Source organism: Artibeus jamaicensis, unplaced genomic scaffold (genome assembly GCF_021234435.1).
Source record: "Artibeus jamaicensis isolate MK-2021 breed Jamaican fruit bat unplaced genomic scaffold, CSHL_Jam_final contig_402, whole genome shotgun sequence".
In the NCBI taxonomy this organism is placed as follows: domain Eukaryota; kingdom Metazoa; phylum Chordata; class Mammalia; order Chiroptera; family Phyllostomidae; genus Artibeus; species Artibeus jamaicensis.
Window position 1 is genome coordinate 9,549,106 of NW_026521818.1, and position 24,010 is coordinate 9,573,115.

At 36.1% G+C, this 24,010-nt stretch overlaps 1 protein-coding gene across 5 annotated transcripts in view; it reads left to right on the top strand.

Annotated features, from left to right (window-relative positions):
• The window catches only part of COMMD10 (COMM domain containing 10), a 150,764-nt gene extending 127,841 nt beyond the window's left edge, over positions 1-22,923 (top strand). For all 5 annotated transcript variants that reach the window (XM_037141794.2, XM_053665312.1, XM_037141797.2 and 2 more), the window contains 2 exons: positions 21,127-21,186; positions 21,866-22,923. In XM_037141794.2, coding sequence (XP_036997689.2) covers positions 21,127-21,186; positions 21,866-21,904 — 99 coding nt within the window. In that variant the 3' untranslated portion in view covers positions 21,905-22,923. The remainder of the gene's footprint in view (positions 1-21,126; positions 21,187-21,865) is intronic.
• The last annotated feature ends 1,087 nt before the right edge of the window (positions 22,924-24,010 follow it).

Below are 24,010 nucleotides of genomic sequence, written 5' to 3' on the forward strand. Positions count from 1 at the left end.
TCACAAAAGGTATAATTTCCTCTTTTTTTATAGCCAAGTAATATTCCATTGTGTGAATGTACCACAGCTTTTTTTACCTACTCATTTACTGATGGGCATTTGGGCTATGGCCAAATCTGGTCTATTGTAAATGACAATGCAGTGAACATAGGGGTGCATATATCCTTTCCAATTAGTGTTTTGGGTTTCTTCATATATATTCCCAAAGTAGAATCCCGGGGTCATAAGGCAGTTCCATTTTTTAATTTCTTGAGGAAACTCCATACTGTTTTCTACAGTGGCTGCACCACTCTGCAATCCCACCAACAGTACACTAGGGTCTTCTTTTCTCTACATTCTGATCAATACTTTTTGTTCATTCATTTATTGATGACAGCCTTTCTGACAGTTGTGAGGTGATATTTCATTGTGATTTTAATATGTATTTCTCTGATGATTAGTGATGTTGAACATCTTTTCGTATGTCTGTTGGACATTTGTCCATTCTTTTGGAGAAGTGTCTATTCAGCTCTCATGCCTAGTTTTTAATTGGATTGTTTGTTTTTTTGGTGTTGAATTTTATAAATTCTTTATAAATTTTGGATACTAACCGCTTATCAGGTGCATCACTGGCAAATACATTCTCTTCTTCAGTTGACTGTCTTTTCATTTTGTTTATGTTTTCCCTTGCCTGAGAAGATATATCAGAAAACGTATTGCTATGAGAAATATCTGAGATTTTACTGCCTATGTTTTCTTTAGGAATTTATGGTTTTCAGTCTTACATTTAAGTCTCTAATCCATTTTGAGTTTATTTTTGTGTATCGCTTAAGAAGGCCAGGTCTAGGTTTTTGTTTTTGCATGTATCTGTCCAGCTTTCTTAACACCATTTATTGAATAGACTGTCTTTACCTCATTGATGTTCTTGCCCCCTTTGTCAAATATTAATTGACCATAAAGTTGTGTGTTTATTTCTGGACTCTATTATATTCCATTGATCTATATATCTGCTTTTATGCCAATACCATGCTGTTTTGATTACTATGACCTTGTAGTATAGTTTGAAAACCAGGTAGTGTGATTCTTTCAGCTTTATTCTTCAGCATTTTCAAGTCTTTTACTCTGAAGTAAGCTAAAGAATAAATGCCTATATATTTTGTTCTTTATATTTTTTACTAGCAAATAAAAATTTTTAAGAACTTTGTTACTCGTTTCCAAAATAAGTTGAGATAAAGTTAGGCTCACTTATACAATATTAGACATATTTCTATATAAATTATTTTTAAATCTTGTATTAAAATGCCCAGTGTTTTATCAGGCACCATTGTTTTGTTTTTAAAAATAAGTATAAAGTTGAAAACAGGGATTTGGAAAGGGTCACTCTAGTCTATATAATAGAACAGTTAATCCAGTAAAGAAAATACTTCAAATTAGGTCAGGTGTTTGGTTATCTTGACTAAAAATTTCTATAATTTTATAAAAGTTCTTCACTAATATGTAGGCAAGTATCCATTTATGTGTACACACACACTTTTTAGAAAATAGTTTTAATTTTGCTCTTAGAAGACTTTTTGAAGAACACATATATGTTAAACACTAAAATGTATTTACATTGCAGTAAACCGTAATTCCTGGGAAGATTAAGAGTTAGATAAAGCTGAACTTTATCCAGAGTGTGAACCTGTACTGTGGTGTTTAAAAATGCCCAAGCTTCAGAGCCTTTAACTAATAGTGTGGCCCCTAATTCAAGTCAAACTGTTCCAGGTTGCAGCTACATCTTGCCATAAAGGATCCATCTGGCTCTGCTTTCTCAGAAAGGTGTATATTTTTTTTTCAGTGAATCCTAGTGATTAAAGCACAGAACATGGTACTAGGGAAGAAAGAAGTTTTGCTTTGCAGGTTTGTTCAACTAATTCAGGTCAAATTTTGAACAAAGATATGGAGCCATAATACTGTTTAATATTCTGGTTCCTTCCCTTCAGTATTTACAGAAATTACTGCCTAGTGAAAGTTCAGCTAGTCAGGATCCCTTCACTAAAATCTAACTCTGTCATTTTACAATTCATTTCACAGCACCTAGTATTATTGTTACCTCTTAGCAATTAGCACACAAAGATCTGATTTTCTGCAATTTCTAGTCTCCTCTTATCAGAAGATGAAGCATTAACTACAATGTCATGTAAAAGACAAATCAGGGCTTAATTTGAAAACAAAAGCCTACAGTTTTGACCCACCTGTTGACATAACAGACACAGCATTACGATTTCCTTTATGGCTGTTGGGTGTGAATCCTTCATCTTATTGCTAATTTCTCACTTGCCCTTCTTAGCATGGAGTTTTCCTATTTAGGTGCTTAATGGGGAGAGATACTATTGCTGTCAGGTTTTGCAAAATGTCTTGAGCCCCTTTGAACATAGATGTCATCTAAATGCAAAGGTTGGTCAGTTCTTTTAGTCTAAGACATTATTTATTTGCCTTACTATTAAGAATAATTTACTTATTTACTTATTTAAATAATTTACTTATTTAAAGGAAGTCTGTATTATGTAAATCACATATAATGTTTACCATGAACAATTCATGTCCTAAAAGCCTCAAATACCAACTGTATTTAGAGTAATTGGCATTTTGTTTTGCTTTCATGTGTTCATACAAAAGAGTTGTAAAAATATTAAGCTATTGATATTACTATTAAGGCTTAATACATAGATTAAGCTATCAGTGACAGTGAACTTCTTGGGTTCATTCTATTACAGACTTTTTATCTGCTTCACAAAACAGTAACAGTTTTGCATTATTTGGTGGTCTGTCTTCAAAAGACATCCCATCTAAAAATAGCTGGAAGTTGCTGTTTTAATAAGAAGCAATGTCAGGTGGGAAAGGAACCAGCCCTCTGCAGGGTGTCTGCCTAGAACATAATATTCAGCATACTAGTTTTTCCACTTTCCCTAAAATTTGGGGTTTTTTTTTAATCCAGTTCTGACACTGTTGGCATTGACCTTCACTGTATATGTAAAGGGCTTCTCAGATAATCTATGTTGGTGTGAAAATAGCTTTTAGAATTGTAGTCATATTTAGGTTATATCCAGGCAGTGATGTCATACACTTTCTAAAAAGTAATTTATTTGGACAACATTTACAAGACTCTATGTATGTAATTGTTTATCTACTTACATATGGCTTATTTAAAACATTACATTTGAGAGTTTTTGTTTTCCCTCTTAGCATTTTACACGGGATTTATTTTCCATTCAATTTGAAAAGCCAAAAAAATTCTATTCCACTTTACAAACATTTGTTAAATTCAAGTCGCTGGGCTAGATACATTGGAGCATAGTGATGATGATGATAATAATGATTGAAAACACTTGCAACCATTGATTACTTCCTGAATACTAGACCAGGCCACTAGCTTAAGTGCTTCAAGTGCTTCTATACATAATACTATTTAATTTTCATATCCCTCTCAAGTAGGTGTCATTATTATCTCCATGTTACAAATGAGGAAACTGAGACATAGCACATTTCAGTTTGCTCAAGACAGTGACTTGTGAAGAATTTAAAATACAAGCAGTTTGACAGCAGAGGTCACACTCACCACTGTGCTAAAGTTTCATCTTTCTAGAAACGTGATGATATATTCAGGGGGAAAATGGCATGAGGTAAAATGTGTTCTACCTCAGTGCTGCACTGCTGACCCAGAAGGAGCGATGCATTCCTACTGGGAGACGTGGAAGACCACATGGAAGAAGTGTTTTAGCTGACCCTTGAAGAGCGGCAGAATTTGCCATGTGAATGTTAGTTCAAGGAATGTATTCTCACTGAAGGGGGCATTGGGAACAAAAGCATTGTTTGGAGAAAATACAGAAGTGTTCAAGGTTAGTAATTACAAATTTGTATACATCCGTGGAGAGGTGGTAAGGAAGAGGTAATTCAACTTGAATTGTTCAAAGACTGAAGTGGCAACCTAGGGGGTTTGAACTTCTACCAGAAATGAGAAGAGTCTTCGAAAGGGTCTAAAAACTCTAGAAAAAGAAGTCCATGCTCAGAGTTAGATGGATTAAAGGTGGAAGGGAAGAGTGGCTCTAAGACTTGGTAAAACTTAGACACAGAGCATATTTAAGAATTGCATCAAATATTTAAAATATATTTTACTCTGTAACTAAGTGAACCTAGGGTGGCCAGAGTTAATTTGAATACATGAAGAAAAAAATCTTTGTGCTTGCACAGGCCCTTCAATATAATGCCTATGTTTTCATTTAAAATTCAAAACCTTACCTCATTTTTTTGGTATTTGTTAATTATAGATCCAAATGATACATTATTTTAAAATTGAGTTGTTACATTTTTCTTCTTTAGTTATAGGAGAAAATTTCAGTGGAAAGCTATCATCTAAACTAGAATCTGGTCAAGGTCCAAAGAATTAAGATCAGTTTCTTATAAAGGTGTTATAAAATATTTTACAGATTTTAATGTTTTATATCTAATCTTAGAAGACATTATCTGTAACTGAACTGAATAGGTCTGAGTTGATGTGACAAAATAAACCTATCTTCTAAAGAACTCCTGTTACACCCTTTAATCTAAATCTCTTGCCTTAGCATGTCAGTATTTTAAGTACAACATTAAGGAGAGTTGCACTGACAACAGAATTTCATTTGTACTGTGATGTCATTGGTTACATGTGAATACCTTATTTTAAAGTACTGACATAGTATTCTCTGAACATAGTATTTCTAGAGGAAAGATTGCCTACCAGGCCTGTCAGGGGAAAGCTGATACACTTGGAGAAATCTTGGGCCATCCACCAAACCTGTGATTTATTGCAGCAATTAGTGAGCCAAGTTGTACTAAGGCACAGGGGGCAAACACTAGGCCCGTGGGCCGAATCCGGCCCTCCACCTTGTTTTATCCGGCCCGGCACCTTGTTTCTACCTGGCGGCAGTGCCGAGCTCTCGCTTAACCGTTAGGGAGTAGTTACATTTATACCGTCCTAAAGTTACTTTCGGTCCTCTGAAGGCAACTGCAAAGCTGATGCGGCCCCCACCCCTGGTGAAAGTGAGTTTGACACCCTTGTCATTATGCAGACTCATTTCTCCCGAATTTGACATTTTACTTCATACATCTGTGAAGTTGACTTGGATTTCAGGCAGCAAGTAAAATAAAAAATCTTACTCAGTTAAAGTTAGAAAAAATTGGACTAGTCTGAGCCATATTTTTGCCTGATACTTTTTCCAGTCATCTTCATGTTAATATCTATGGCTTTATATAGTGAATTATATATTTTTAATTTAGGGCTATTAAACTTTTTCTAAAATACCATTTCCATACAATGCTGATTCTTTTTCGGATATTTTAGCTTTTTTCTTTTTCTTCGAATTATATTTTATTGATTATGCTATTACAGTTGTCCTGAATTCTCTCCCTTTGCCCCCCTCCACTCAGCAGCTCCCACTCCCTCAGGCAGTCCCCCCCCCAATTTTTCATGTCCATGGGTCATGTGTATGTTCTTTGGCTACTCCATTTCCTGTACTGTACTTTACGTCCCCATGGCTATTCTGTAACTACCTATTTGTACTTCTTAATCCCCACACCTCTTCACCCATTCCCCCACACCTTCCTGCCATCTGATAACCATCAGAATGCTCTCCGAATCCATGATTCTTGTTTGCTTAGTTTGTTTTTTATATTCAATTGTTGATAGATAGGTATTTTTATCATTTTATTGTTCATAGTTTTGATCTTCTTTTTCTTAAATAAGTCCCTTTAACACTTCATATAATAATAGTATGGTGATGATGAAATCCTTTAGCTTTTTCTTGGCTGTAGGTCTTTGCTTTTCATGGCTGAATATTTCTTGCCAATCCCTTCTAGCCAGCAGTTTCTTTTGAGAAATCAGATGATAGTCTTATGGGCGTTCTCTGTAGGGCAAAGTTAGTTAGAGAACTAACTTCTTTCCTCTTGCTACTTTTTTTCTTTAATTCTTTTTTTCCTTTTTAAAAAAATTTTTTATTTTATTGATTATGCCATTACAGTTGTTTGATTCCCCCCTTCATTCCCCTCCACCCTGCACCACCCACCCCTACCATTCCCCCCCTTTAGTTTATTTAAAATCCTCTCTTTATCTTTAAACTGGTACTTTAATTATGATGTGCATGGAGAGGGTCTCTTTGCATCTATCTTGTTTGAGACTGTGCTTCCAGGACATATAAAGAAATTTATATGATGTAGGACTTTATTAATGTTTGAAAACTTCTATAAATAAGAGCTGCTAAATGATGTATTCTGTTTATTCCAAAGACATGAATAGCTTCTGTAGCTATCACCAGCCTTTCCTATAACATAAGAGTGCATCAGATGGTAATGAAGAAGGCCTGAAATTTCAACCTTGAGATGAGTAATTACTCCATATTCAACACAGCTGACTTTACTGGCCTCCACTGACATGTAAACAACTGGTCCTTTTTAACTGGTAAAAGTGAACAAAATGTGGAATATGGATGCTAATTAGGTCACTTGTAGTAAATAGAACTAATAATTTAAGACATTTGTCTACAACATGGGTTGGCAAACTTGTTTCTTCTGCAAAGGGCCCAATAGTAAAATATTTTAAGGTTGGTGGCAATACAGTGCTGCTCTTATAGCATGTACTCATAGACAATGCATAACAAATGAGTGTGGCTGTGTTTCAATAAAGCTTTATTTACAAAAACTGACAGCAAGCCAGAATTGGCCCGTAGACTGTTGTTTACCAACCCCTGGTCTATATTCATTGGACAGTCTCACTTTATCTTCACCTCTCTAATCAATTGGGGTTGGATTCTCCCCACCATCCATCAAAAATACTTCAAATGTCAGTAACATTAAATCTGAAATGAAAATGAATTAGTCCTTGTCTTAGTTAATTCTTGGGAGCCTTTGACACTGGAATCACCCTTTTCTATTTAAAACTCTCTCTTTCCTCAAGGTCTGTGGTAGCACTTTCGAGGGTTTACCCTACCTCCCAAGGCATTCCTCAGCTTTTGTTTTTGCAGAACTCCACTATTTTATAGCCCATTCCTTAAATAAGGGTGTGCATTAGGGATCTGTTTAAAATTTATATCGTTTCCAGAATAGGAAATTTATAAGTACAGAAAGTATGTTGCTGGTTGCCTAGGACAATGAGCAAAAGCAGGGTAGGAGGATTGGTAGATGATAGCTAAAGGGTGTGGGGTTTCTTTTGGGGGTGATAAAAATATTCTAAAATTAATTGTAGTGACAGTTGCACAATTCTGTGAATATACTAAAACCATTGAATTATATACTTTAAATGGGTGACTTGGGTGGTATGTTAGTATCTTTATAAATCTGTTTTTAAAATTATGTTAAATTCTCCAATTTTTATTTTTCTTAAATTGAAAATAAAACCCATGCTCCACCATTTACTGAAGCATCATAGTACACACAGAACTGTCTGTGTCAATACTACCTGTGTTGAATGCATAGTGATATTCCCCAAACACTATATTTTGTTTTTTATAATTTTTTATTGTTGTTCAAATACAGTTGTCCCCATTTTCCCCCATTACTCTTCCCTGCCTTATCCCACCCCGACCCCTCACCTCCCACCTCCCTCATTCAGTTCTCTCCCCATTGTCTTTGTCCATGGGTCCTTTATACTCATTCCTTGACCCTCCCCTTTCTTTCCCCCATTATTCTCCTCCCCACTCCACTCTGGTCACTGTCAGTTTGTTCTTTATTTCCACATCTTTGGTTCTATTTTGTTCACTTGTTTGTTTTGTTGATTAGGTTCCACTTATAGGTGAGATGATATAGTACTTGTCTTTCACCACCTGGCTTATTTCACTTAACATAATTCTTTCCAGATCCATCTATGCTGCTGCAAAAGGTAGGAGCTTCTTTCTTTCTGTTGCATACCCCATTGTATAAATGTACCATAGTTTTTTGATCCACTCGTTTACTGATCCGCACTTAGGCCGTTTCCAGCACCTCGCTCTTGTAAATAATGCTGCTGTGAACCTAGGGGTGCATAGGTTCTTTTGAATTGGTTTCCAGGGTTCTTAGGGTATACTTCCAGCAGTGGAATTGCCAGGTCAAAAGGCAGTCCCATTTTTGGTTTTTTGAGAAAATTCCCTACTGTTTTCCCCAGTGCCTGCACCAGTCTGCATTCCCACCAACAGTGTACTAGGGTGCCTTTTTCTCCACACCCTTGCCAGCACTTCTTGTTTGTTGATTAATGGTGGCCTTTCTGACTGGTGTGAAGTGGTATCTCATTATGGTTTTAATTTGTGTCTTTCTGATGGCTAGTTATGCAAAACATCCTTTCATATGTCTCTGGGCCCTCTGTATGTCCTCCTTGGAGAAGTGTCTGTTCAGGTCCTTTGCCCATTTTTTACTTAGGTTGTTTGGCTTCCTGGAGTGGAGTTGTGTGAGTTCTTTATGTATTTTGGAGATTAAACCCTTGTCCGAGGCAAATATGTTTTCCCATATGGTTGGTTCCCTTTTCATTTTCGATTATGGTTTTCTTAGCCATGCAGAAGCTTTTTTAATTTGATGTAGTCACATTTGTTTATTCTTTCTTTTATGTCCCTTGCTTTAGAGGACATATCAGTGAAAATATTATTGTGTGGGATTTTCTTGCCTATGTTTTCCTCTAGGGCTTTTATGGTGTCATGACTTATACTTAAGTCTTTATCCATCTTGAGTTTATGTTTGTGTATGGTGTCAGTTGGTGGTCTAGTTTCACTTTTCTTCATGTAGCTGTCCAGATCTCCCAACACCATTTGTTGAAGTGGCTATTTTTACTCCATTTTATGCTTCTTCCCCTTTTGTCAAATACTAATTGGCCATAGAGACATGAGTTTATTTCTGGGCCCTCTATTTTGTTCCATCGGTCTATGTATCTATTCTTATGCCGGTACAAGACTGTTTTGATTGCAGTGGCCTTGTAATATAGTTTGATATCAGTATTGTGATCCTTCCTGCTTTGCTCTTCTTTCTCAAAATTGCTGAGGATATTCAGGATAATTTATGGTTCCACATAAATTTTTGAAATGCCAGCCCTGGCTGGTGTGGCTCAGTGGATTGAGTGCTGGCCTGCAAATCAAAGGGTTGCCATTTCAATCCTCAGTCAGGGCACATGCTGGGTTGTGGTCCAGGCCCCCAGTTGGGGGTACGCAAGAGCCAACCACACATTGAGTTTTCTCTTTCTTTCTTTCTCCCTCCCTTCCTTTCTGTCTAAAAACAAATAAATAAAATCTTTAAAAACCATTTAAATTTTGAAATGCCAAACATTGTATTTCAAATGTAAAATAAAAACTTTATTTATTAGCTCCTGATATGCTCAGGATTATTAAAAATATCAACTCATTGGAACCAATACATCTTCAGAATATACATTATTAGGTCATTAGGTGATTCCAAGAGGATTGTGAGAATCATAAGCTGATAATTAGGTTAGCAGGGAACTAAGTAATGTGCGTTGAAAATAGAGCTCAGTCTTCATCTGTCACCATTACAAGTTAAAAATTTGTAATGGAACAACATGATTACAAGTTAACAATTTATTTCAGACAGTCACTGCTTTAAATTAACCCCATAAATTAGTTATTGCACCTGCCCATCTTTTGAATTTGGGGTCTAATTTGTTGAGGGTGAATCAAGGAGCATTCCATTATTATGTTGCAGGTAAATAATGGATTTTCAGGTGTCCCCGTATATAGTAAATTCAGTACCCTTCTTAACATGAAGCAGATGCTGAACTGACCCTTGTTAGTTTGCAGAAGCAGAGCTTCCACTTAGAAGAAATGTAAATTGTAGCTAAATTCAGAAATTGATACTCATTAAGGTGCACATATGGGTCCTCTTTTCCTTAAACACTCACATGGCAGCACAAAATAGGAAAAATTAAACCAACATATGTTTTTATTACCTTTTCCTTAACACTGCAAATTTATTAGGTTATTTAATTTAGAATGCGAAATACATAGTAGTTCTTGAAACTACACACACATCATCCAGATTTCTGTGTATGAATACAATAAAGTGATTTTATGAACAAAGGGCATTGAGCTCATAAGCTTTTAAACTATACACTGGAAACATAATATGATTGCAGTTTGGTGTTTGTGGTTTTCCTGGAATTCCTCAGCTAGGATACTAATAGGAGGCGTTTTGAGGAGTTAAATAATACAGCTGTTCTACATCTGTATTGATAATGCTTCGGTAATCAGATAAGTATTTATAGTTAAAGTATAATTTCCAGAAAAAGATAACATTACCTGTAATATTTATTGCAGGAAAAAAAGCTCCATTTTTTAGCAGTCACTGCCATTCTTAACATAATTTCTCGCTGTATTTAAGGAACTTCATGTAGTCACATTCAAAACCTTTTGTTCATTATTTTCATCAACCATAGCTAAATATTTCAACAGCAAAGCTGAAAATCATAATGACATATCAGCGTACATATAATAAATTATAGTTAATGAATACTATATAGGAGATGCACTTTGATTGACTCCGAGTTTGTGATCTGCTCATGCATAGAACATTGTAATTTTTAAGAGGACAGAAACTATGTTGATGATATGACTGCCAAACACATTGCACTGTCTATACAAGAACAAAGTAATATTTTAGCCACGGTGAAAAGGGCATATTACAGATAACAGGTTAAATGTTTTAACAGCTGAAGTAGATACTTTCGATTACACACTTAGTGACTACATTTCATGCACAGTTTTACCCTATTTTTATGTTGAATAAATTTTTATGGTAAAAAATAGTTTGTTGTTATGTCAGCAGTCAAAACTATTGTCTTTCAGCTAAAAATGTTCAAAACTGTAAATCTGCTTTCACCAGCGTGAAGCAGAGGCCTTCAAGTATAAGGAGCCATTTTTCAAGCTAATTAGGGAGTCAGTACCTAGAGCTCAATTAATGTGATAATTTATCGCACATATTTACTGAGTAAACAAGAGTTATGAGACCTACAGGACCACTGTCATGATTGGGGCAAATACTATAGTATAATTGGAAAATATTGTCATCAATAGACAAAATCTATTTTGATACCCTTCATATGTTGTATTATTTCCCTACAGCGGCAAAAACATGTTTAAATTCAGCAACCTTTTCTTAAAATTAAGCTCAATAAACATGTATTTGTTAAGTACTAAGGTTAAGTACTATACTAGGCTATTGGACTACAGTAATGAAAATAAAGCATAGCTTCTGCCCCTGAAGAACCTAACATCTATGGTACAGAAGTAGGTAATTCCATACAGTGTAGTAGGGAAAGTCTATAACAGAAATATGCATAGGGTACATGATGTCAGCTCAAGTGAGCATTAGGATCTAGCCAGAGAAAATGGCTGGTACATGTACACATGTGTGCATACATACACTTATAAGAACTTTTGGGAGGACTGTAGGAAGAGCACAGGGAACGGCATGAACAAAGACCCCAAGGGCAGTCTGCAAAGCATCCTGGTCCTGCTGGTGCATACAGTGCATTAGGAGGGGCTAGGAGATGAGGGGTCATGGGCCAGATTTTGGAAGTCTTGAAGGCTATGCTAATATGCTTGAAATATGATTTTGCTTTTACATACTGACTATATTCTTAAATAGATAAGCATTTTGTCAAACTGTATTTTTCAAAGATTGAAAAAATATTTGGTTGCTTTAACCCTGGGAAATGTCCTTTTTGGTTTTTAGTCCCTTTATTTGGGGCAGTTTTCCCTTTGTAACTTTTATCAAATCTTGGTATAAACTCAGGGTTTTCGGTGTGCTCACTGCTCCCCCCCCCCCCCCAGACAGCAGGGCCATCCACACCTGTGAGATCTTGGAGCCTGCTGGAGTCACAGGGCTTGATGGAAAGAGAAATCTGCTTCATGTTCAGGCGACAGTGATTATTTCTGTGTGTTGTACATTTACTGGGCTAACATTTTTGTTGCTGATTACAGTTTTAAAGGTGACAATGGTATTGTGTTAACGTTTGTGAAATTTTCAGAGTGGCTTTTATTTTAATTAATGTAACAAAGACAAAGAGATTTGCTTATATGTTTTCCTGAAATTTATTTAAGAAATTGAAGACTTTAACCTCACATTGTACCTCTATTATTTAAAAAGCTTGGCACCTCATCAGCTATAGTCATCAAAATACTTACCCTCAGCATAGTTTTTATGTATTTCTGTGTAGAATGAGTTAGAGCAGGGAAGCAATTGTGCAATTTTTTTCTATAAATTAGCTTTATATGCAGGTGAAAGTGCCGCTTTATCTTGGGTTACTGTACTAATGAAACGGAAAGAACAATAATGAGTCCCACCACTACATACTTCATGTGAGTTAGTTCATCTTTGTGGGACCAGTTTCTCATCTATCGAATAAGGGGGCTGGACTAGGTTATTGCTAAAGCTTTCTCACTGACATATTGTAGTTCTCTACCTCAGTTCATCAGTTTTATTATATTTTCTTATGTAAGTGTGCCTTCCAACATCTTTGAGTTATAGGGTTGAAGAGAACCTTGGGAAATCATGTAGGCAAGCTTCCCCTCAGAAGAGTGGAAATTTGCCCTCACCCTCTACCCAGAATGCTTTTGCTTGCACCTCTCAAGCTGGCACCTGCTGAGACAGAGCTGTCTGTAACATCTGTCACCCTTTTGGTTGGTAGGATTGATTCCACTGATCTGACAGATGAGCAGAGGATCCCTTCCTTCCTGCTGTTCATGTACATTCTTCCAAAAGTTGGGAGCTTAGCTACGAAGGGCAGTCTGCCTACTTAGAGAAAGACCTTTCTTGCGTCAAGGATATATTCCTCCCTAGGGTTTATTTACTTTTTTTATCGGTACTCTTTAAATGTGTACTGAATGACTGAGTGACAGAAATGAACAGAAGGCTTGTATGTATGAATAGAATTTCATAGTTTTTTCAGTCTATGGTGGGAGTTTAAATTAGATCCCTAGTTTTTTTTAACAATAATAATTCGTGAAGATAGTCAACAAATAATAACAGCAAAGATACTGGACTATATTTATAATACAGTTATACAGAATATAATCTATAGGTGTATTTACTTTATAAATGGTGCCTAGTGATTTTTGTTTTATAATTCATTCAGTAAAACTTGAGATATTATTTAATTTTTAGCCCTGCTTTTTATTTCTACAACTTAAAAGGAGGGAACTACCTAGCAAAGTATTTATTTCATTTTATTGTTGTTCAAGTACAGTTGTCTGCATTCCCCCACCCCCACCCCAGCCATCCCCACCTCCATCCCCTGATCGTGCCCACCTTGGTTTTGTCTGTATGTCCTTTGTAGTTGCCTGAAAACCCTTCCTCCTTATTTAGATTCAGCTAGGGTAAGATGTAAGAGTAGAGGTTACTCGTATCCTCTACTCTTAATTTTCTGGGTGAAAAGTAATTGTATCATTTCTGATTCTGATATTCAATTTAAGGTTAAAAGGTAAGCAATGTAAATTTGGTGTAATTATTCTCTGGCTTATATCAGTATTATATACAGGATATTTCTGCTGGGGTAATTTGTGAAGAGACTAATGCATTTCTCTCTTGGAAAATGTATATATGTTCCTAATTTCTAACAAACAGGGAAGCAAAGGATATTTTTACTCTCAGCTTTCATCAAGTTAGATCTCTCTGAAGACCTTTAATTCTGTTGTTATGGAAATTTTGCTAATGGCTGTGTGCACCATTATCCAAGTACTCGTAGATAGGAGTACAAATTAAAAATTAAAAGGAATGGGTGAACAAATATATATTTTTTAAGGAATTGTCAGGATGTTAATCTTTTCACTTTAATTTTTACTTTGCAGTGTTTTCAATAGGATGCAGAAAGTTTAAGTCTGGTATTAATGCATGAGACCAGCTTCAAAATTATAAGTAATTAACTTTCTAAATGAGTTCTTAGTTGTAATCTTACATATATAAGGCAGAAGAAAGAGAGTAAATCTTCTAATCTGTATATGTTTAGTTAATAATGTTAGTGGCTTGAATGGATTTCACTGGAAAATTAGACCTTTTGCCTCCTAACTGGTCTGTCCATCTCCAGTTTGGCCCACTGCAATTTATTTACAAGTAAAAGCCAGAATGGTTGTAAATATATTTATATCATTTTTAAAAGATTTTATTTATTTTTAGACAGAAGGGAAAGGAGAAAGAGAGGGAGAGAAACATCAATATGTGCTTGCCTATCATGTGACCCCCCCCTTGGGGACCCCAGGCATGTGCCCTGACTGAGAACTGAACAGGCTACTCTTTGGTTCACTGGCTGACGCTCAATCCACTGAGCCATACAAGCCAGGGCTATTCATATCATTCTTAAATTTAAAACTCTTCAGTGTCTGTCCACTGTTCTTAAAGAGCTCTCCATCCATTCCAGAAAAAGTAATGGGATATCTATATTAGTTTGCTAGGGCTGCACAGACTGGGTAGCGTAAATAACAGGAATGCATCTCCTCACAGTTCTGGAGGCTAGAAGTTTGAGATCTGGGTGTTGACAGGATTGGTTTCTTCTAAGGCCTCTCTGCTTGGCTTGCAGGTGGCCGTCTTCCTCCAGTATCTTCATACGGTCTTGCTTCCGTGTGTGTCCATATCTTCATCTTCTTTTCTTACAAGGTTACCAGGGTGTTAGGGTTCACTCTCATGACCTCATTTTGTCATAGTTACCTCTTTAAAGACTCCCCATTTATAGTTACATTCTGAGGTACTAGAGGTTAGGGTTTCAACATAAGAATTTGGGGGAGACAAAAGTCATTATGTAACAGGCTTAACCTGGTGGTCGATGGAAGAGTGAGTAAGAATATACAAAATGCACTGCTCTGAATATCATCTCTATATTCCTTACCTCCTCTGCCATCTCTTATCAAAATCTTTTCATCAAAATCCCAACATATTGCCTTAAATAGATGTCAAAAAGGTGCTGTAAATATTGGTGTACAAGCATCTTTTTGCATCCCTGTTTTCAGTTCTTTTGGGCATACATACTCAGGAGTGGATTTGCTGGGTCATAGGTAATTCTGGTTTAACTTTTTCAGAAACTGCTAGTGTTTTCACCAGCTGCTGTACCATTTTACATTCCCACTAGCAGTGTATGAAGATTTCAGTTTCTCTATACCCTTACCAACACTTGTTTTTCCACTATTTTAAAAAAATTATACCTTTCCTATTAGGTATAAAGTGGTGTTGAATATCTTTTCATGTGCTTACTTGCCATTTGTACTGTATATCTTCTCTGGAGAAAAGTCTGTTCCAGTTCTTTGCCTAATTTTAGTTGGCTTAATTGGGTTTGTCTTTTTGTTGTTGAATTATAGGTATTATTTATAACTTTGGGTATTATACTCTTATCAGGTAATGATTTGCAGATATTTTCTTCCGTTCTGTGAGTTTTTAATCCCTCACTTGTTTTAAATATTCCTTCAGATGTCCGCCCTCAGAGAGACCTTTCCTGACCACCACGCCCAAGCATGCATTCCCTGTCCTTGCTTTATTGTTCTTCTTTGCACTGACCACGAACAAGCATTTCTAAATGCATGTGATCCACTATTATGGTTGTGGTTACATATCTTGTTTGTTGTCTGTCTTTATCAGCTGGAATGTAGTGCCTGTAACAGGCCCTGTAAACATTTAATAAATAATTATTGAATAAAATGAGTGAGGGAATTTCACATATAACAATGCTATCTTTTTATTTTTTATTGGGGAAATATAGCACACATACAGAAAAGGAGCACAGTGATTTGTTATAAAAAGAAAACCTTTTCACCCACCACCAATATTAAGAAATAAATTGCTGCCATTTACTCAGAAGCTGTTCTTACATCTCCTCCCAATTACTTCCTCCTCTCTTCAATCATGCAGAGATGATCACTATTCTGATACTTCTGGTGGTAACTTTGTTGCTTTACTTTGTAGTTTTACCCCTTAAGTATTTTTCTCTAAGACCTTTCTGTTATTTTTTTTAACTTCATGTAAATGAAATCAATTGGTATATGTTCTTCAGTTTCCATCTCTTGACATTCAGCATTATGTTTCTGAGTATCATGCATGATGTTGTATTTAACTATAGTTTATTTTAATGTCCGTATAACATTTCATTGTATTACTATACTACAATTTATTTGTATAGTCTTCTGTTGAAAGGAATTTTGGTTACTTCCACATTTGTGTTCTTTTGAGTAGTGCACTATCAATATTCTTGTACTGATTCTCATGGTGTCCAAATGTGTACAGTCCTGTTGAGTGCAGTATTATACTTAAGAGTGAACTTCTGAGTCATAGAGTATGAATATGTTCAGCTTTACTGCCAACAGGTTTCCAGAATGGTTATACAAATTTCCATCCCTTCCAGCAGTATGGTTTCTAATATATTTTTGTAAGTTTGGGGGCTGTTTAGATATCCTCCTCTTAAGTGTCTGTTCAAGTGTCTTTTCTCTTTTTTTTTTTTTTTTTAAATCAGAGCAAGTCTGTCAAATCTGGGGCACTCTTGGGGGGCTTGTATGTATCTCTCTCAGCTGGGGAAACTGCCAGGAAATCTACCAAGAGAAGGGCTGTGTCCCTAGTTGTTAATTCCTACCCCTCTTGCATCCTGCCACCAGCCAGGTCTCTGTACCATTTACATTAGCTGGAGTCCCTTTTAACAATGTAATCTGGCATGATAAGAATCTGATCGTTTCTTCCTTCTCCACAGCCAAATACCACCATCACTCAGGTGGCCTTTTTTTTTAGATACAGTTGATATGATACTGTATTAGTTTTGGTGTACAATATAATGATGTGACATATGTTCTTGCTCATTTTTAAACTTAGTTTTGTCTCTTTGGTTGATTTGTAGGGGTTTTTATGTATTCTGTATATGAGCGTCTGTGGCTAACCTTTTTACTGTTCTGATGATATGTCCTGATGAATGCAAGTTCTGAATTTGATGTATTTTAATTTAGCAATCATTTTTTATAGTTAGTATACTTACTAACAGCTTATATACTAACTAAAGATTACATCGTTAGTATATTTTCATCCTTCTTAAAAGAGTCTTTATATACCCCAGGTAATGGAGATACTCTTTTATTTTCTTTTAGCTTTTTGTTTTACCTTAGCTATTTAGAATCACATTCATCTGAGAGTAGGAGACCACGGGAGCACAAACAGGAAAGAAAGTGTGGGGTATGTGGGAGACGGTGAGTTTACCACTTTGGTTGGAGTGCAGGTTCGTGGAGGGTCTCGTGGGAAATAAAAGCAGAAAGTTAGATTAAAGAAGATGGTGTGGAACCAAGAAGACTTAAGGAAAATGTTACCCTGCTTTATTCTCCCACGAGCAGGTATCGTTAGCAGTAGCCTCCTCCGAGATACCTCACATAAAGGCCCTTTTGTCTCAGGAGGGGTCACGCTGTTGGGTGGACGGCTCGGTTCAAATCAGCCACCCTCTGCACCCCAGCAAGACAGTAACAACAACAGAGCAAAATAAAACAGAAATCTGTCATATCTACTGACTTCGTTTTTATGTTTAAAAAATTCATTTAATGCAGAAGGGTATGTAATAGCATTATCTTGGTCTAATTAGCTATTATTAAATTACTTCCTTTTTTGCCAAACATAATAAATGTTTCCAATGAGTTATGCTAAATAACAGCAGTATCAGCTGATACTCCTGTTAAACAAGCAAGCAACAGAACATCCTCCCAGAAATAAATTATATTCATTATCTAGTAATTATATTTCTTTGGAAGACAGTATAAACTCTCCGTATGAATTATTCTTCCTTTAACATATTTTAGTTTAAAATAGTTTTCCTTGTATGAACAAATCATTTGTACCCAATTACTGTAAGAATGAGGATATAATATTCATGTAAATTTTTTTCTTAAACACTTGACTGTGAAAAGTGAAGTACCATGCAATGTAAAGGTGTGTATGTATACATATAGACAGATGTGTATGAGATATATGCACATATATAAAAGTAGGTACTTAATTGGTTTCACCAAGTAAGATTAGAAATATATTTAAGTTTAAAATAGCTTTGGTATATGACTGACAAGATGACAATACATTTGATAACTTGCAACTGTAGTTTTATGCCTTTTATGTTGGTTCCACACTATCCTCTGAGATATTTTTCTTGTTTAGCGTGGCATAGTAGGCCACATCTTATTATCCAGACTATCTTTCTGACTCTTTGAGGGAAAAAGTAGGACCAACTAGTCAGGTCTCATTATCTATATCTATTAACAGGGAGAGACAGGAAGTAGACACATGGATAATGAAATCCATTGTCAAATTCAGCTTATAAAATGACTTTGCCAGGATTTTCTACACCTTCCTCCAGAAAGCCTGTTGTTGGAGTTGCTACTGGGAGCTGAGATATGGAGAGTTTGAATTTCCATTTATTTCCTCCTCTTCTTCTCTTGAAGACACTAATAAACCATGAGTTGGGGTGAAGCCCAGGAGTATATAAAGTGTGGGAAGATACATAGAGAGGCAGACAAAGGGAAATACCTGTAAATACTAATAATTGAACTCCCATTAAACATAATGCTTTTCTTAATCCTTGTTGGGTCTGGACTGCACTGATTTGTGTCCTGACATTAAACTGAAAAGAAATTGTTTGAAAACATACTTCCTTCATGGACAGAACCATCCAGACATTTTTGGAGGAGTAAACAATGAAGTTAGAGAATTGATTCTGGCTTGATGAGCAGATATGTGACTTTCTAGTTATATTCCCAGGGAAAGCTAAGAGTGTTTTCCTTAAAATGTCATGGTCTCAGGAAAGATTTTGATCAGGCCCATTTTCCATGCCCAGGTCCAGAGTATGGAAAAGTATTTGCAAGAATAAAAATGGTGACCTTGGACTGTATGTCTACATTTAAAATCATAAATAAAGCTAATAACCTGTTATATAAAATTAAACTTATACTCCTTTAAAAAAGATTTTATTTATTTATTATTTTTAGAGAGGGAAAGGGAGGGAGGAAGTGAGGGAGAGAAACATCAATGTGTGGTTGCCTCGCACATGCCCCCTGCTGGAGACTTGGCCAGCAACCCTGGCGTGTGCTCTGACTGGGAATTGAACCTGAGACCCTTTGGCTCACAGGCCAGCACTCAATCCACTGAGTCACACCAGCCAGGGTTTATATTACTTTTTGGATAAGGTACTTTAATAATGTACTAGAAGACCAGATTTGAATTTTAAATTTTGGACTCAGGGGTTTCAGATCAGAGCATGGCAATGTGGGAAGCTGACCAGCACCCCTTCCCTTTTTATCATTATCCTAAGCTCCATAGTTACCTTCCTAAAGAAGAACTGCCCTTGGCCGCTCTGTGGATGGACTTAGATTCTCAAATTCTAAAGATAATCTCATAAAACCACTTCCATATTCTCCCATATTCTTGTGGTCTTCTCTGTCATTGTGAGTTGAATGGGAAGTGATAATGATAACTAGCTACCAGTGATTCAGCTGGTGTAGGTTCTTTGCATATTTTATCTTGGGTATCAGCATTTTTTTTCTTCTTAGGACTAAGTATTTTAGTAAATGCAAGATATTAAAATTATAAATACACACAATTGTTTCAGCTATTGTTATTTTAAGAAGTAAATTTTCAAAGTTACTTTTCTTCTTTTTCTACAATGTAATGTTTTAGGAAATGCTACCTTGAAACCAAGCAAAGTAAAATTCAGGAAATAGCTTGGATGCTACCTCCAGGGATACAGCAAATCGGTTGCTGACACACTTACTTAGTCTTCAGTACCTCCTAACTTTTTGCTTGCGCAGTGATGAACTTGCCTTGCTTTTCCTTAGGGTTATACCCAGGCCTGTCGTCCCCCTTTAACCGCTGGGAGGAGACACAGCACTGCTCAGAGATGCTGATTCACATTCAGGGTTTAACGCTAGGCGACAGCTAGCCAACTAGTCTTTCTAGTGCAATTTGAAGACTTCATAGTTTTAAATCATTCCTAAAGGATGAGGCCTTAAAGAATATATGCTTCTTCATTCATTTTAAAGCTTAAATACTTGGGTGGGTGTAAAAGAAAAAACGAAGTATAGGATTTGATCCTGTGGGCTTCAGCTTCATGAAAAGTGGGTGCCACAGCTCTCTGGACTCAACTGGGTGAGCTGGAGATCAGTCGTTTTGAAAATGTTGTCTTTGTAAATAGAAATGGAAATAAATTTTGAAAAGATAAAACAAAGGAACTTGACACAGACATGAGGTCTAGAATGACTAGAATGTTGGAAAGGACCACAGCCACTCAGGTACAGGACTCAGCGTCTGCAACAGTTCTCCACTCCTTCAGTCCTGCGGCTTTTTAAGGTCATGTGGGCATGACAGTGTGGTCCGAGCAGGTAGCACATTCTTGGCCTTTTCTCACTAACTTTATTTCCCAAAGGCACCTTGAGTTAAACAGACATGTTTGAACAATCTCAGAAACTAGTTTGTTTCCTCAGTTTACAAAAGCAGCCTAGAGCCCGTTGGAGCACATTGGGCTCGACTGCACCGCGCCGCCGTGCGAACGTGCACAGTGTGGTTTAGCAGCTGGGGCGTCCGTAAAGGTTTCTCTGTGTGGCATGTGAGGTAAAGGAAGGAGCTTAAGTCCTGGCTTTGAAGCCGTTGTATTAATGGTTAACTTTTGCTGAGTGTATACATTTAAAAAGGTAGCAGTCTCAGCAGGTTAAGATCATACTGTCAGATGCTTGGGGGCAGCAGCTGTGCTGATGTGAGACATTAATGGCTGGATGGGTTCAATCAGATATGCCGCCTCCAGTGTCTTTATGTAAGGGCATTTTCTAGATTTCAAATAGACTGCTGAGAAAGATGAAATATAATCTCATGTATTATCTCGGTCTTGAAAAAATAGATAATGAAATTTTCTCTTGCTTGCATTTATTTTATTAACTTCTGTGGAGTCAACTTAAAGAACAGATGTCCCTATAGTGTTGAAATGTTTTGCTAAAGTGGAGTGTTATTAAGTGCATTTGTGAGTTCTAGGAACAATGGTGTGTTAAGTACAGAGGGTAAGTATCTTTTTTAGAACCTCTCAGAGAATAAATAATATGCCATATTGGGGGGGGGCTAGCTGGAGAGAAAAAATGCTGTAAAAATTGTGTACAACTGAATTCTTTTTCTTCTTTCTTACAGAATATGGAAAAGGTTCTTGTGGAATTCAGTCACAAGGAGCTGTTTGATTTCTATAACAAGGTCAGTGTTTTAAAAATAATTTCTGATAAGTAGTTTTTTTATGTTTCTTTCATTTTCTGAATTTTTTATTTTTAAATGCCCTATTATGGAACTAAGTTCTTTAAAATTCACTTGTAAACACCTTATGTTTCACAGTAGGAAGCATTGCTGAGATGAAGAGAATCCGATAAACTAAATCTGGAAGAAATGGAAATGGCTTTAATTAAAGCAATAAGTGATGAATTATGTGGTACCTAGCCACGCTGGCACTTTACATATAAAGCAGTGTTAAATATTTTTATTTCTGGGTGTAAGGGAAAAGAGAGCAGTCCTTAAAGATTTATCTTTGAGCATATTTTATGGTTTTCTCCAAAAACTGATTTTTGTAATCTAGGAAACCACCATCCTCTTTGAAAATCTTACGTGGTGATCTCTTAAAATGAAACAGCTGTGTGTGTTTAAAACAGTAGTATTTAGAAATCATCCTTTACAGATTCAAAAACTTAGCAAGCACAAATTCTAATATTTTCACATAAAAAGAAAAATGTTAAGTGGTATATTTACTGTCATGTGAATGTATTTAATAGACATAATTGCCAGTGCTGTTCTTTCCCTTCCATTTGCATGTTTCTGAACAGTACTTCATATGAATTTCTCTCTCCTCACCAACTTTCTCTCTTTTTTTTGTCTCTGTAAATAGCTGGAGACCATACAGGCACAGCTGGATTCCCTTACATGATGCTCCTGACGACTGGTTTCTCCAGCACACGCCTGCCACCTCATTGTTTTGCTTTGAAGATAGACTGCCAGGTTGTGTTTTCTGAAGGATTCAGTAGTTTTCTTCTTGTAAATTATATGGTTTGTCACTTCTTAGACAAATAATAGCTAAGAGAAATCATTTCCTGAGGACTGAGGTTCCAATATACATTCTCTGGTTCCATGAGCCAACAGCAAGCAATTGTTGAGAGCACTTCTGTTTAAAAAAAAAAAACAGAAGTGAATGCCATATTGTTTTTACTGTCCTATTTGTGCTTTATTGCCTAACAAGCTTTTTTTTTACATACTTGATGATACCTACAGAATCCCTGGATACAAGAACTCCAGTAATTACCTTAATAAAAGTAAGAAAGCAGCCACATGCAGTCACAGTACAGTATTTTTCTTTGAATATAATGAGTATATTTTGCTATGGAAATAATATAGGAAAGCAATTAAAAATAGAGTTAGTGTCCCTGGCTGATGTAGCTCAGTGGATTGAGCACAGGCCTGCGAACCAAAAGATCGCAGTTCAATTCCCCGTCAGGACACATGCCTGGGTTGCAGGCCAGTTCCCAGCAGGGGACCTGTGAGAAGCAACCATACATTGATATTTCTCTCCTTCTCTCCTTCCCTTCCCTTCTAAAGATAAATAAATAAAATTAAAAAAATAGAGTTAGTACTAGTGTATCGGGTAATTCCAGTGTGGGCTTCTCTGCATTTTAATTTTTTATCTGAGTTTCATGATTTAATAACAGTCCAGGTTTTTGTATGGTTTTTTTTGTGCTGCAGATTAATAATGATTCACTTCATAGTATGGGAGACAGATTCAGATTATGACTAAAAAGAATTGTAATAAATGCTAAATGGGTATCCTTAAAATTTCAAAACATAACTTTTACATTCACTTTCTATATATATATGTTAATTAATTTTAGTCAATAAATTTTTTCTTAGAATTAGCACAGTACTTTATGCTATGAATATATATAAATATGAGTATGTTTAGGTAAACATATGAATATATATAAATATGAGTATGTTTAGGTAAAATAATATCAGTTGAATTTTTATGAATCAAATATTTGTTCTATATTGTTTTCAGAGACACAGAGAGGGAGGGACCCAGGAAGGGGGAGAAAATGAGAGAGACAGATTGATTCAAACATGGCTTTTCTTCACATTAAGGAATTTGATTTCAAAATGTCCTAAACAGACAGAACCATTGATAGTAAATCATATTCTTTATATCAGGTATCCAAGTAATGTTGGTGTTAAATGTTTCCCAAGTAAATGTTCAATATATAGAATTTATACCCTTCTTTATAAGTGTGTTCTATATTGTTGCTTAAAAGGATTGGGAGTTTGGATTACTTCAGAAAGTAAATATTATTAGTTGATCCATTTAAAAGGTTTGTAAACTCAAACTTCCACTGACAGGAGATCTGGAACACATGTTTATAATACAATGAGATTTGTTTCCATATGTGTTTTGCGGGATCTCTCTTTTTTTTAATGCTCTGCTCTGCCGGATGCCAGAGGGAACTACCTACTATAAACATTTTGATTAATATGTTTCAGACTTCTTATGTACAAATAAACATGTATCATCTCAAGTTGATTTGTTAGGCCTTCCTCACCATTTAGAAAGGTAGAAGTTTTCATTGGTTTAATAGATAACTACCAATGTAGGCATCTAAATTAAATGTGACAGTTCAAAAGGAAGTTTCTAACAGTAGCTTGTGTTATGCCCCCTAGAAGAGCTGGCTTTATATTCCCTAAGAGTGTATCCAAACATATAGAAAAATGTTGGGAGTAGTTTTCTCTCCACTGGTCTAGTTCAAGGAAGTCTGACCAACAGCACTGAAGAAAGGACAAGTAAAAGGTCTAATTCCAACCAAGAACGTAATTTTTCCTGAACTATATTTAACTGCAGATCATTTCATTCTCTAAGGCACCATCATTGTTTCAATACAGAAGTCAAAGAAGATATCATTTCAAGAAAGTATGACATGCAGGTTACTTTTTAACAGAAGGAAGATGGGTGGAAGGACAAGTCAGGGCTGGGACCTACTATCTTAGCAAATAA